Genomic DNA, 14,354 nt, shown 5'->3' on the forward strand with positions numbered 1-14,354 from the left:
ACGATTCGTCGCCAATTCAAAAACAATTGAAACTACGCTCATTAGCTCGCCGATATCGTTCTAAAATTTAAAGATATTTAACCGGACTTTATTAAAGAGTTGCCACATCTATTTTGGTTTTTAATAAATGCTATAAATTGCCAGTTTTCGTGCATGCGCAGTGACAAATTGATTGCTCTAAAAGTTAATAAGTTATCAAACTTTCAATATTTTTTATTTGAAATTTTAGTGTTTTTTTCTGGTATGGTTTGAATTTTCTCTAAACAAGTAGCATTAAAAAGCTTACAATAGTAGCCTAAAAAACATTTAACTCTGGATACACCAAACACACAATCAATTCAATAACCAAAGCTTTGCATGAAAAGAACTAGCATTTTATGTAGTTACTTTAGGTAAAATATTTGTACAAGTTGTGACAGTTAAATAACGGGACTGCGCATGGTCTAGCCGTTAGACTTAGTGAGGCAGAGTGGAAATGGAATGAAGTTGAGGTCTTTATATTTTTGGCTGATGGTACGTTATTCCATATCACCCCCCCCCCCCTCTCTCTCTATAGTTCAGTTTGTTTTTTTTCTGCCTTGTTCGAGTAAGACGTTGTTGTGTCGAAGTGCCGCGATCATGATAAGCTTAAAAATCAAGCTGGGCGAAAATTGATATTACTTGTGACTTTTTTACGAACTCCTCCTGAATGTTGAAAATTGATAAAATAGATGCTTGGAATGCCACGTAGTTAATATTTTGAAAGGCATAATCGGTTTTTGAAAGGTACCGAGAATGTTGAAGATAATGAACGTTCCGGTCGACATGTTGACTACAAGAATTGATGAAAGCATTAAAATATTAATAATAATGAAATCGTAAACAAAGAAAGGCGTTTGATTGTTCAAATGTTGTCAGACATTTGAGCACCTGTCAGCGAATGAATTTTTAAAAAAAATTACGTTTTGCTATAAGTACGTTTGCTATAACTGCCGCTTATTGTTATAAGATTTGCATGGGACGAAATTTGCTCATAGCTGTTACCCCCCCCCCCCCCCCCAAAAAAAAAAGTTACATCCTCAGCTCTCAATACGTTTTCTGCGAAACAGTTCGTGAGAGACAAACGCATTACTGTACTCACCACATCTAACACCATATGACTTCTACCTGTTTCCAAAAGTTATTAGTGCATTGAAGAGAGCACCTTTTCTATCTGTAATTGAAATGAAAGTAAAAATAGCAGAATTACAAGAGATGGTGTCACCAAATGACCTGCAACTCTGATTTGAACCGAAGAAAACTCTCATGCTGCGATGTATTAATAGGCAAGGGAAGTAGGTGGAAGGGAGCAAAAAGGTATGAGCATACGTTTACAAAAAAAGCTATTTTTTAAGACCAGTCCCATTACTTAATTGTGACACCTTGTAGGTGTAGAAGCCTGTTAGCCGCTATCGAGCCTTTTTCGATAACGTTGCCCAGGGAGTACCACGTGGAGGTAGGCTTCTAGAAGCCCTATTCTAAACTAAGTTGGTGAGTAATAGGCACATTTCTTAGGTAATAAGAGCGACAATTGGTGGAAATCCGTAATAATAAAGTTTTTGCTGAGGGAAAAAGAACGTAATGTTTTAGGATTTCTCTACCAACCAAGTATAGAACAAGGCTTTGGGAAGGTAAGTTCAACATTATTAGTCTAATGACAATTGCTAAGAACTTAAAGCAATCAAGAATAGGTGATTTTATGCACAGCAAAATATTTCAATTTTTTAACGGACTTAAAGTTTCACATAAGGGTGGAGAATTATCATTAGACACATAAATGTAAACTTAGTTTACCACTCCCTAGAGCCACAATATAATCTGATTTGTGCGGCACTTAGACACCTGAAAAGAAAAGAATACGTTTAGAATCGTGTTTTATTAACACAAGCAGAGCTTCAGTTGTACGAGGGCAAATCAAAAAGTCCTTGCGCCTATTTTTTTTTTTAGCCAAAATACGGCTGTGAATACAAAGTGAACATATACATTCCCAGCAGTGACCGTTCCTAGAACCATACCAGCCGTATCTGCTTTTTGCTCCGATGAGCAGAGCTGCTATCAGTCATTTAAGATGATGGTTGTTCTTTAGACGTTAACAGCTTATAAGTAACGAAGTGTTATTCGTTTTGTATGGAGCAAGGGACAAAAATCTACAGCAATTCACAGGGAAATGCAACTGCAGTTCAAACCTTGCCCCCTAGTGATTTTTATGATTTTGGTCCACTGAAGAAGTTTCTGGCAGGATAGAAGCCAAGAACGAGGTCCGACGGTGTTTCCACAGGCAGCCGAAAAAATTCTACTACAGGAGGATCTCTAATTTAGTGCTGCAAAAGGACAAATATCTGAACCGGTGTGGTGACTGTGTAGAGAAATAATGTAAGGCAAGCTCAGTAGCATAATCTGTTTTTGTCTTGACGAGCTGTTAACCGAAATTTAGCGATTGTCATTTGCTGCGATAACAAATGGTCGATGTTGTTCTAGTTGACATCTCACATTCCTAGTTTCTTGGAATCGATTATAGTCTTGTTGTGACAATTCTTGCCTCTCCAACATGGTCTGCTACACTTTATGTTTGCCTCGGTCTCCGAAGGATATGCGATACGCCAAAACCTGGATTTAGGAAAATCACGTCGTCATGGCATTTTCCAGTCACCTTTTTACCAAAACACGAACGGTTTAATTTCACCACTTAGAGAGTGAAAAAATAGGCCTGTGTGAAATACGAAAATTTGTTCCTATGTTTTCTACTTACTAAAGAAATGGTGGCTCTTTTTGACATTAGCTTTCGGAAAAATATTTAGAGCAATTTTGTTCAAACCATTTACTCCACTAATTTTTTCAGCAGTATATGTACAATATACAGAGTGTCTGCGTTACGTTTCAGAACTTCTAAGAGAGATACGGTGCATTTTGACGACTTGAAATCATAATAACCAATACCAACTGCTAGGAAAAATCGTAGTTTCTACGAACTACAGCTTTAAACTACGACGCTACGAAATTGTGTACAAAACTTGCGATTTTTTGTTTTTGGTTTTTTCTTCTTTTTTTTCGTAATCCTAAGAAAAAAAAAACTGAACGCAAAAAAAAAAAAAAATAGAAACTGCATGTAAAATAAACTGATTAGTTCAGAAAATCTAACTTCTATACATGCGTAGACGATCTCTACGAATAAAACCAGCCAGCGAATGCGGAAAAAGCAAGCCATGCTACGTCTCTTTCCGCATTCGCCGTACGTATAACGCACGAACAGGCCGCACAAAGCGTGAAAATGAATTTGCGGATATGTACAGATACGTACGGTCTCATACATAGATCTCGTACAGATACATACTCAAGCCAGCAACGCATCTCCATCTGCGCTTAAACTGAAGTGAAGACAATTAGTCCGGTCAATTTAGACAATGAAAATAACAAAAATTCCGGGAAATCTAAATTTTTGTAGAGACCTTGGGTTTAGCATTACAAATAAAGTGCCAAAAGTCCCCGTCGATACCATGTGCGCTAAAAAAGTTATTCGTGGTCAAAGGTCAAAATTTTAGGTTTTTTGGATTTTTCTCAAAAACGGTAAGTTTTATCGAAAAGTACCTCAGACCAAAGTTGTAGATCTCAAAATTCTCTATAAAAATGGTCCTTATGATTTTTATCTCCAAGACCAAACCATTTACCAGATATTGCGTACTCTCAAAAGACAGCCTGTCACTTACAGAATCCCCTCTACTCGCATGGCCTTGAATAACATCTGGCTATTCTAGTCCGTGTGGCATCGTTCACATACCCAGGGGTACCCAACCCACTAAGGGCATGGGCGCACCCCTCAATATCGTGGAGCCCCCCCTCAAAAGCAAGAGCCCCCCTCCAAAAACTGAGAAAAATACCCCTCAAAACAATCCCCCTAAAAATTTCGATGGTGCAGTCTGTGCCATCACCCCTTCTAGGTGGTCTCTTCTCTATACTCTGAGTAGTAGTTAATCATATACTTACTTCCGAGGGTTACTCAGGGCTTCTGCAGATATCTGGGCACAAACAAGGCAAAAAAAGTTTAAAAAATTGCATTTTCAATTGACCTTTGCCCTCAAAGCCATGAGTTAATCACCAAAATTTTTATACTAGAATGTACCTAGTATCAAGTAGTATTTTTATTCAAAAGAATTGGCTCAGTTTACTCATTGCTTTTGAAGCAAAGCAATCATATATTTGGCTCTTTTTTCTCGCGACCCTAAACTTTGACATCCACTCGAGAGCCAACAAGTCAAATTAGAGAGGAAAGAAACTTCACTTTTCCTTATTACAATACTAGTAAAATATTCTGGAAGTTTCAGGAAAATTGAAGGCGTCAACTATCAAGCCCCCATTTACATTGTCCCGCTTTAAAAAAAAAAAATTAATCTTAATAAGGGGTTCTATCATATTAGTTGTTTTCAAGATGAATGTATAAATGCAAAGTTTGAAGACTCACTTTCAATCAAAAAAGAAAGAATCAGGATATTAGCAATATTATTTATTATATCATATTTGCATAGTATACAACATATTTAAAAGACAAAAAATAACAATCTCTCACTCTTGATAAATAAACTGCATGTATGCTTAATCTTGATCTGCAACTTTAAGTATCTAACTTACAGTAAATAAATAACTTACAAAATATATGTACTAGTCTTATAAAAAGCATAAAAAGAGCACAGCAAAAAATTCAAACACAATTTTTTGAAATATCCTTGAAATAATGTTCATAAAACATTTTCTTCCGTGACATAATATCACAATAGTATCCATGAATAGTTTAAAGTTTGTATTAAAAAATGCATTGAAAATTAGCACATGAAAAAGTATTTATATAAAGTTCCTGATATAGTTTTGGCAAAAAAAAAAAAAAAAAAGCTTGTTTCCAAACTTGATTCATTTCCAAAATTAAAACTGGATTTGTGTAAATAAAATACATTAGAGTACCGAAAATCTGAGTCACAAAAGTTAGAGGTTCCTCTAATTTGAGGTATCCAAAAGTTCAACTCCTTCAATTTGTGGAGAGAATGAAGTTCCTTTTGTTTCTTCATAGAGCATCATTATTTTTTGGAACCACATCTATATCTTATTTTTAGATGTCTAAAAAAAGAAAGGCCGCAGAAAAATGTAGTTCTTTTGCACTATGAAATTATCAGTACATTATTAGACTAAAGGAAAAAGATCTGCGGTGGAGACCACATATCCTAAAGCCTATTAAACAAAATTTTACTAGCTAAATGCGCATTGCGATCAAATCTGAAAGTCGAAAGACAGTCATGATATAACATTCTGAACTGTATATAAGTTAAGTAATAAAGAGTAATTGAGAGGACTGTGTCTCCAGCACTCATCACTTAGTGTGAGATAGGCACAAGAGACAAAAAGTCTCACAACAGACAAAAACAAGAGATAAAAGATAAGAGAACTAGTTGAAATGAACTCAGGTATAGAAGGACTTTTGGATTTTTTGGTTGTCCACATGTAAATAATACATACAGATTTCTTGGAACACTTGCAAAAACAGATGTGGTATTTGAATTGTAAATTTAGGTGGAAAAATTTCCGCTGCCATAACATTCCCTTTGCTTCGTATAAGTAAGTAAAAGGTTTTCACATTTTTTTGTTATCCTCTAATAATGTAGATTGTAATTGCTAAGAAATTTTCGGATAATCTAAGGTGGTTGGTGTCAGCACTAATTACCTCAGATTTTTTGCACTCTATTATAATAGCACAACTTTTAACGAAGTTACATAATACAGTTAACTAGAACATTTACAAACTTAATGAACCACTGATTGTCCATTCTAATAAATTAAAACTAACAAATAAACTGTCACAGTTCTAAACTTCAAATGTCTTTATAAAAATAAGGATAGAAAGCTTAAATATTATTTAATGAAAGCACACATAGATTAAGAACTTTGACATACAAATGTCAGTTAAAAATCATTCCACAGATTATATATGTCCTTAATGCAGCAAAAATAGCTGTATAGGGGAAAATGAATTAATTTCAACATCTGAGGTAATTTTTCTGAATTCTCATTTGTCAGTATGGTAATTAGTTGAGTAACTGAAAATGACCGAAACAATGCAAAAAAAAAAAAATAGTATTTGGCAAGTGCCCCCTCCCCCCAATGAAAAATTTCCAAGGTCACATATTCTCTGGTATAGTCAGGGGCTACACTTAGCAGCAAAGAAAATGGTTTAAACTACATAGGCAATACATATTCATCTTTTTATTGTGAACTTGTCTATTTTACTAAACTTATTCCCTATTTTAAAAAGCTTTTGAAACAACATAATTCCAAACTAAATTTCTCATTAAAAATTATTTTCTTTACTTCCTGTTTTTTTTTTCTTTTGATCTTAATTATAACATATGTATAATAAATATAAGTTCTTAAATATTGTGCACATAAATTTGCCAGAATTGAATATGCAGGTGTATATATATCTATTATAAACATTTTAGAAACAAATAATGCAAAAATAACTTAAAAACATTCTATAATGGATTTACTTCAATACATTAGCATCTTTTAATTCTAATGTACATATTCATTAAAATATGATTATAAATTCAAATCATATTCTTAAATTCTTAGTGTACTTAATCATAAAACAAAATGAGAGGAGCATTCTGTACGGAATTTTAAGAGTAAAAGGGCTTGTGTTTACCTGAAGAGTAGCTTTATATTAGTTTTGATGACCAAAAAGTTAGAGCCCAATGAATAAGTAAATAAAAGAATTTTAAAATAATTGATTCTTTTGTTAATAAAATCTTTGCGATGTAAAAACTAAATGCAGGGATCAAAGCAACCGACAAAATATAGGACATCTTTTTTAAAAAATATAGGACACATTTTGAAAAAATATATGATTTATAGGATATCAAAAAAAAAAATAAATAATGATTAAATTTTGCATACACATCATAAAAAAGTTACCATTGAGCGCTACTGATACAAATAACATGAATTGTTTTCATACCTTATTGATTCTTTATTGTCAGCATTGAAAATTCAAATTTGTCACACACAAAAAAATAAATAAATAAAAATGATGGTAATACTATGGGAAAGAACTTCATTCCATTTTAAATTGAAAACGATTTAGCAAAAAATTACATAAAACTGCTTGACTTCTTCTGAGCAGCAGGCTGTGAGGATATTGGAAGAAAAAGTATGAAACATTTTGTACAAAGAAATGGGGGTGCAAAAGCTAGGCGCAAGATGGATGCCGCATTTACTGAATGCTGATTAAAATCAGATTTTTGCAGTAATGTTTGGGTTGTTTCGATCGAGATCGGAGCATTTTTGTACAGCAATGTGTCACCATGGATGAGACATGGGTTCACTACTGCACTCCAGAAGCGAAACAACAATCAAAAGAGTGGAAGCCGGCGTTCAGCGAAGAAAAGAGAGAAGTCGATCCATCTGTTGAAAAGGATTCAAGCAACATGTTTTGGGTTGCAAAAGGGATCCTGTTAATTGATTGCCTAGAGAAGGGCAAAGCAATTACAGTCAAATATTACTCTAATCTTCTTAACCAGCGGGATGCCAAAATTCTGGAGAAGAGGCCTGACTTGCAGCAGAAGAAATTAATCTTTTATCAGGATAACGTACCAGTTTGCAAGGGTGCGTTGGCGATAGGTAAACTGCGGACTGCTTCTGGTCCATTTGCTAAGAAACTTGAAGAAATTTATTTCTGGATAGGGCTTGAGAGGGAAGGAGATGAATATTTTCTCAGCCTATAAGACTCTTACTTTCGGGAAGGAATACTATTGTTAGAGAAATGCTGGACTGAGTTTGCTAAACTCAAGGGATATTATGTAGAAAAATAAAATCAATTTTAAACTGAAAACAGCAGTCTTTCATTGTCAGGCCGAGAACTTTTCATCTTGCATCCATAAAAGTGTTTGGCATTGAGGAGAAACATATGTTTCGTATAAAGGTTGCCCAAATGAAAAGTGAACAAGTTGAATAAAAATAATACTTTTAATGTAAATCAAAAGAAATCGCCATGGGCATTGACGCACAGGTCCCAGCGCTGCGGCAGCATGTCAATGCCTTTGCTGTAGAAAGATTGGGGCTGATTCCTGAGGAAGTCCTGCATGGCTTCCTTCACTTTGTCATTCGAATGGAAACGTTTCCCCTGTAATGTTCTCTTAATAGCCCAAAGATGTGGAAGTCACATTGTGACAAGACCGGACTATATGGGAGCACTCCAAAACTTCCCAACGGGAAATTTGTTTCGATTCGTCTGGTTTTCCTGGAATGATCTTTGTGGATGATGGCGTGAATCGTTCCTTTACTCAGGCTGAGCTCGTTACCGATTTCATGGGTCTCGTAACCTTTCGATTAGCTCAGATCTTTTCATTAAGGAAAGCAATGGAATCATTGGTGATCGCGATGATTGCTTGGCCCGGTGTCGGCAGATCTGATGTTGTTTGCCCTTAACCTAACTAAGGTCTAAAACTTACTAAATGGAGGATGTTTAGTTTCAAAAACTTTTAAGATTCAGAAATATATTGGTCTAAATGCACCACATGTGAAAATTGTTTATTCTTTGCTTAATTTTCCGTTACGTTTTTGTTTCAATATATATATATATATATATATATATATATATATATATATAGTAAAATAAATGAAGCACAGATAAATCGCCATAAAACAATTTTCCTTACTCATCAAAGGGATCAATAAATATTTTTAAAACGTATGAGAATGAAAGACTAAAAAAAGAAAAGTACAAAAGAAAGGGGGTGGGGGACATTATAGACTCATTTGAAAATTAAGCTGTGTCTTACTGATAAAGTTGTATGATATGCAAAAAATAATTAAATATTATGGAATGCATACAAGAAAAGATTGTACTTGTTATTGCAACTTCAAAATAGAAAATAAATATAAAAGTGGTTGAAAATGGTTTTAAAAGATAGAAAAACTAATGAACAAATAAATATATTTATAGTGCACTTAACGTTTAAGACAAACGCTTATTAAAGTGCTAAATTTAACAAATCTAAGTTAACACACAAATGTTTCTTCAAAGCTTCCAACTATAAACCATGATTATTCCACAAAGTTATTCAATTACAAAGAGTAAAAGAAAAATAGCATTTAACTAGTCAATCTTTTCTGAAGTAGCACACTCAGAGTCATCAATCATAACTAAATAGCTTGTTTTCACATGTGAATCAGGAAAAGCATTAAACTAGTATGAAGTTCATGCAAAAATGTGGTTAAATGAAATTATGAATAAATACATCTGCAGGTAGAATTAAGGTATTACTTTTTCCAAGAAAGTAGTCATATCTTTCATCTCCTAAATAAAATTTAAAAAAAGGCTTTACATTAACATTTCAATACATCATATAAAAGAAACAAGTTTTTAAAAATGGACAGAAAATTTTCACAAGCTGTTTTCTAAAAGAACATTTTAAATGCATTTATACAACCCTGAACAGTACAACATTTTTTTGTTTCTTAATTAGGTACTTAACCCTGTATGAACATCATGGTCGAGGACTGAACATAATGTTACTCCTATTACACATTGGTTTGGAAACAGCAATATCTTAATATATTCTTAGAACAAGGGAGGCAGAGTTTAGGATTGCAGGTTCCTTTGTCTTGTATCATATGGAGTGAGTAAATTCATAAATTAACCCATTTATGGACAGTAAGTTTTAAGAAATATGTACTGATCAAGAGTAACAGCACAAAGTGATTGATAACATTAAACAAATAACATAAGTGGAAAAATTTAAGTCACAATATAATCAAAGTTTTAAAGCACCATTTTTTTTAATCAAAAAAATTTTTTTTTTACTTTAAAAAGTTTTTTTTTTTAGTTTGAATTGAATTTTTTAGACTTTAAAAATTTGAGAAACTTTGGTTATTAATCAACTTACATTTGTATTGATTTTTTTAGAAAGGGCGTAAGTCTAATGGATTCCCCTAGTACTTACGCCCTTTCTGAAATAATAGATTCATTTATCTTTACAATTTTACCCAAAACTAATATTTAAAAAAAATCCAAACACATTAATTGTACTATATATAGCTTCACCAAAACACTATCAATACATGACATAAAACCAACTTTAATGCCAATGCATATAATCCTAACAGAGTTGCCACTCCAAATTCTAGGAAAAAAAATCCTGTGTTTACCTGTAAGCTAAATAAGCAATGAGTGAGCAATGCTAGATGTATTAGAACATTAATAATCTGATAGTCATCATCACAGAAAAAAAATATAATTGAAAATAATAAAATGAGAATTCATTAATACTGAAATAATAGTGTGATGACAGATGACTAAATATTTGTATTTTAATTTCAAAAACAAGACTTCTCATGAATATTCCTTACTCAGACCTTATCAGATAAAAATGATTCAATTAAATTTACATCAATTTAAAGATGCATATGAAATAAAACATTAAAATATTTTGCTTTTAGGATACTTTTAAATAACAGGGATTGGAGTGGTGATTTCAAAAATTTAAGGACACAATTTCGGTAAAATTTTAGGACATTTTTAAGAACAACAAATATTAATTTTTGAAAACTTAAATATAATTTATAAGCTTGATTTTTGAAGTGTGTGATCGAACGTTTCAAATTCAATCTTGAAAACCATAATAGAATGCACTCAATCTTTCATTCTTCTACACAGTGACACATTATAAAGCAGAAATATTTTATCTTACGATTTGAATTTGGGTTAATCTTAACAGGCAATTGAAATAAAATGTTCTAATGAATTTGACTTTATAATAAGCACACAAATAAACGTTTTATTTCAGAAATAGATTTTTTTGTCTCCCACTACTTTAGATTTCATGAACTTTAAAAATATAATTCTAATAAGTTTGTTTAATTAGGTACAAAAAATGAACAACTGGGCTTTCCTCAAGCACGGATCCAGGGGGAAAGGTCATGGACCCCCCCTTCCCTATTTTTTTAAATACTAAGTGATGAAATGTAACTGTCACATGAATCACAAGAGTAAAATCTTACTTCTGCCATTAATAAAAACTCTTGATGTGCGCACTTACTTTTTTTTTTTTCAATCAGTAACAAAGTTTGTCAAAAAATAAGCAAATAATTAGTAAAAGCATAGATAATTGATTGTTGGAATACATTTTAAAAACTTTTTTTTTATAAAAATTGACACATTAAGTTTTTTACTTCATCTAAAATCAACTTCATTATGAGTTATAAAATACTATAATAAAATTCTTTGGAGTTTTAAAACAGAGAAGAATCTTATTGGGATTGAAATTATATGTCCTTATATTGCATACAGCAATGTAAGGCAGCAGCCACTGTAAGCATTTTTTTTTTTTTCAAAATATAATTATAGGGTGGAAAAATAACAAAACTGCTTTAACATGTTCGGCATAAACTACGCATTTCTGCGTTAGCACTAGATGCTCTTCAGAGATGAAAGACGCTACAACGGGAGTTTGTGTCATGGTTTCTCTCGAAACGAAGTGTTTACTATCAGATGGCTTTCCTTATCTATGTTCCGTTCAAATGATTGGGCTCGAACATTAGTATTTCTCTCTCTGACGTCAGAATGGGGTTCATCAAGTGTCTGATTTATTGGATTTCGTGAAAGAAAATATAAATTTGTGCTAGCAAGTGAAAAGAGAAACCTATATTAATTTTAAACTGGCTAAACATTAAAACATTTATAATGGGATTTAATGGGAGATATTCTAGCAAGGGGTTTTACTGTTATATTCATTTGTGCAGCCATGGTGAACACTTTATCCTTCCGAGGAAATATCTCAATTTAGGACTGATCCATCTATGGATCTTTCGGGCAACATTGAAACAAATATAAATTATTTTTATTGGAGTTCTTCATATAGTAGTTACATTCTAAAATCATGCGCTGAAAAAGAAGGCAAAGACCTTAGATGGAGATGTAGAGTTTGCTTAAAGCACAATAAAAGTTGTAACACTACCTATGAGTCTAAAATGCTCAATGCACATTGATCAGTGCAAAGAAATTTTTCATGTGGCTTTAAAATATTAATTGTTACAATATTCTTGAAGTATTTCATAATATTAAGCACAAATATTTTTTCTGTTTTGTACAAAATATATTGTTTAACTTTGGTACTTTTAGTTATAGTAAAAAACAATACATTTTGTATTTTTATTGTTAAATATCAATTATTCTCATCAAATTTTTTTATTATGATTAAATTTATGATATAGTTTATCATATATTAAAAAATGGTTTCATTTCTACATAATGTGTACATTTTATCCATTATTATGTGATGCGAAACTTCCAAAATTGCGTATCAGGCTTAGCGGGAGAAATTGCCCCAGCCTGTACACAGTCCGCGTGTAACAGCTGCCGTCCTGAGGGAGCGCTATCTTCTGCGGGCTACCATCCTGAACAGGTTAATTACAGATACAAATTAAATTTGATATCAATTTACCTACAACTTACTCCCTATACATACAGGTAGTTATCAAAATAATGGAAACACTTGAGATTTATAAAGAATTCTTTATTTGTATGGTGTAGGAACACCTTTGACATGCAATACAGCTTGGATTCGCCAAGAAATTGGTTCATAAAAGTCTTGAATAGTGTTCAGAGGAATTTTGTACCATTCTTCATGGAGATATTGTGAAAGCTCTGGGAGAGATGTTAGCGTAGGATATCGATTGCTCGGAAATAGACCATAACGGTTCAATTATAATAAGGTCAGGTGACAGTGCTGACCAAGGCAGATGTTGAAATTCACCCTCGTGTTCATCAAACCACGATTGGACAAGTCTCGCATTATCAGCTAGGAAAACTCCATCTTCTTCAGGACACAAAGTTTGCATCATAGGATGGATCTGGTCAGGTGTCTATACTTCTCCCAAGTGATCCTTCTTTTTAGGGTTATGACCGGTCCAGCGAAAACACACAACTTGACTGCCCATATCATTGACAGATCCTAATCAATGCTTGACCGTTGGAAGGAGAGAATCACGATCATATGCTTGTGTTGGTGTCTTCCAAACTCGTACCCGTCCCGTAGTAGGAAAAAGTGCTCAAGACATTTTGTCAGACCATGTTACTCTCTTCTACTCATCAATCAACCAGGATTTGTAAGTGAGGCAATACTGTAAACGACGTTTTAGCATTAACTTTTATGACAGGTGTTTTGGGAATCGCTATTCTTAAGTAAATGTTTGGTTTATAAAGGTGCCTTCTAACTGTAATAACTCACACTGGTGAATAAAGTGGTGATTTCATTTTGTGGTCACTTTTGTTGCTGTTGTTTGGACCTTACAATCCGCTTCAATACCCCTTTACTACTTTCACTGAGCTTTTCTTTCTGCCCACTATTTTCCTTTACTGAGCTTGTCTTACCGCATTGTGTGTATGATGACATGACTTTAGATACTGCACCTCTAGAAACACCAAAAAGTTGAGATGTTTCAGTTACATTTGCTCCAGCTAGACATGCTCCAAAAATTTGATTTCCTTTAAATTTTGAGAGGTCCGACATTTTGAGCGCTTGAAAAAAATCCAAGCCTTCCACAATTTCAATTAAGCCACCACATACAACCAGAATACATTCATTGCTCTTTATAAAAAAAATCAGACACCTAGTTTTATTCTTTATTGCTTACGAAGCGCATTCAAAAATGTCACTTTTATTCACAGGTGTTTCCATTATTTTGATAACTACCTGTATATATACAGGCATAATTTTCATAATCATGTAAGAAACTAATATACATAGTAAATAAATTACCTACCTCTTCACAAGACGTATGCAATAAGCTTTTATAGGTTTTAAGCTCCACATTCGGCATGAAAGTTTTAAGGAGTTCATGGGTCATTTTACCCCATTTATATGGAACTACGCTGTCCAATTCACCATGACACTGAAGAACAGGGACTTCCTTGTTTCCAACAACTGCCTTGAAAGTGAAAAATCCATTAATACTTAAATCGAATTTTCTGCAATATGCGCTTAAATTAACAAAGCAAGCAAAAACAAAAAAAACTTACAGATGGAAATTGCCTAAAGAGAGGAAGCCAACAACTTAAAGCAACAACACCAGCTAATGGCTTGGGATAGCTTAAAGCTGAATATATTGCAAGGGCTCCACCTTGAGAAAAACCACCTAAGATGATTCTATCAGAAGGAATTCCTTTTTCTTCTTCTTCAGCAATCATTTGAATAACTGTGAAATAATAATTAAAGCCATGAAACCCAATAATCTTCAATACTTTCCATACTGTAACAATGTCTGAGAAGAGAAAGCACATAACATACTTTTTACAA

General features: G+C 33.2%; 1 protein-coding gene across 1 annotated transcript in view; it reads right to left on the reverse strand.

The window, feature by feature from the left end:
* Positions 1-4,501: 4,501 nt before the first annotated feature.
* The window catches only part of LOC129231310 (acyl-protein thioesterase 2-like), a 46,079-nt gene continuing 36,226 nt past the window's right edge, over positions 4,502-14,354 (reverse strand). Inside the window, exons 6-8 of the mRNA XM_054865599.1 lie at positions 14,078-14,253; positions 13,822-13,986; positions 4,502-9,355 (exon numbers count right to left, since the gene is read on the reverse strand). Of these exons, the coding sequence (XP_054721574.1) occupies positions 9,311-9,355; positions 13,822-13,986; positions 14,078-14,253 (386 nt within the window). The 3' untranslated portion in view covers positions 4,502-9,310. The remainder of the gene's footprint in view (positions 9,356-13,821; positions 13,987-14,077; positions 14,254-14,354) is intronic.

The sequence above is a fragment of the Uloborus diversus genome, chromosome 10 (assembly GCF_026930045.1).
Source record: "Uloborus diversus isolate 005 chromosome 10, Udiv.v.3.1, whole genome shotgun sequence".
NCBI lineage: Eukaryota > Metazoa > Arthropoda > Arachnida > Araneae > Uloboridae > Uloborus > Uloborus diversus.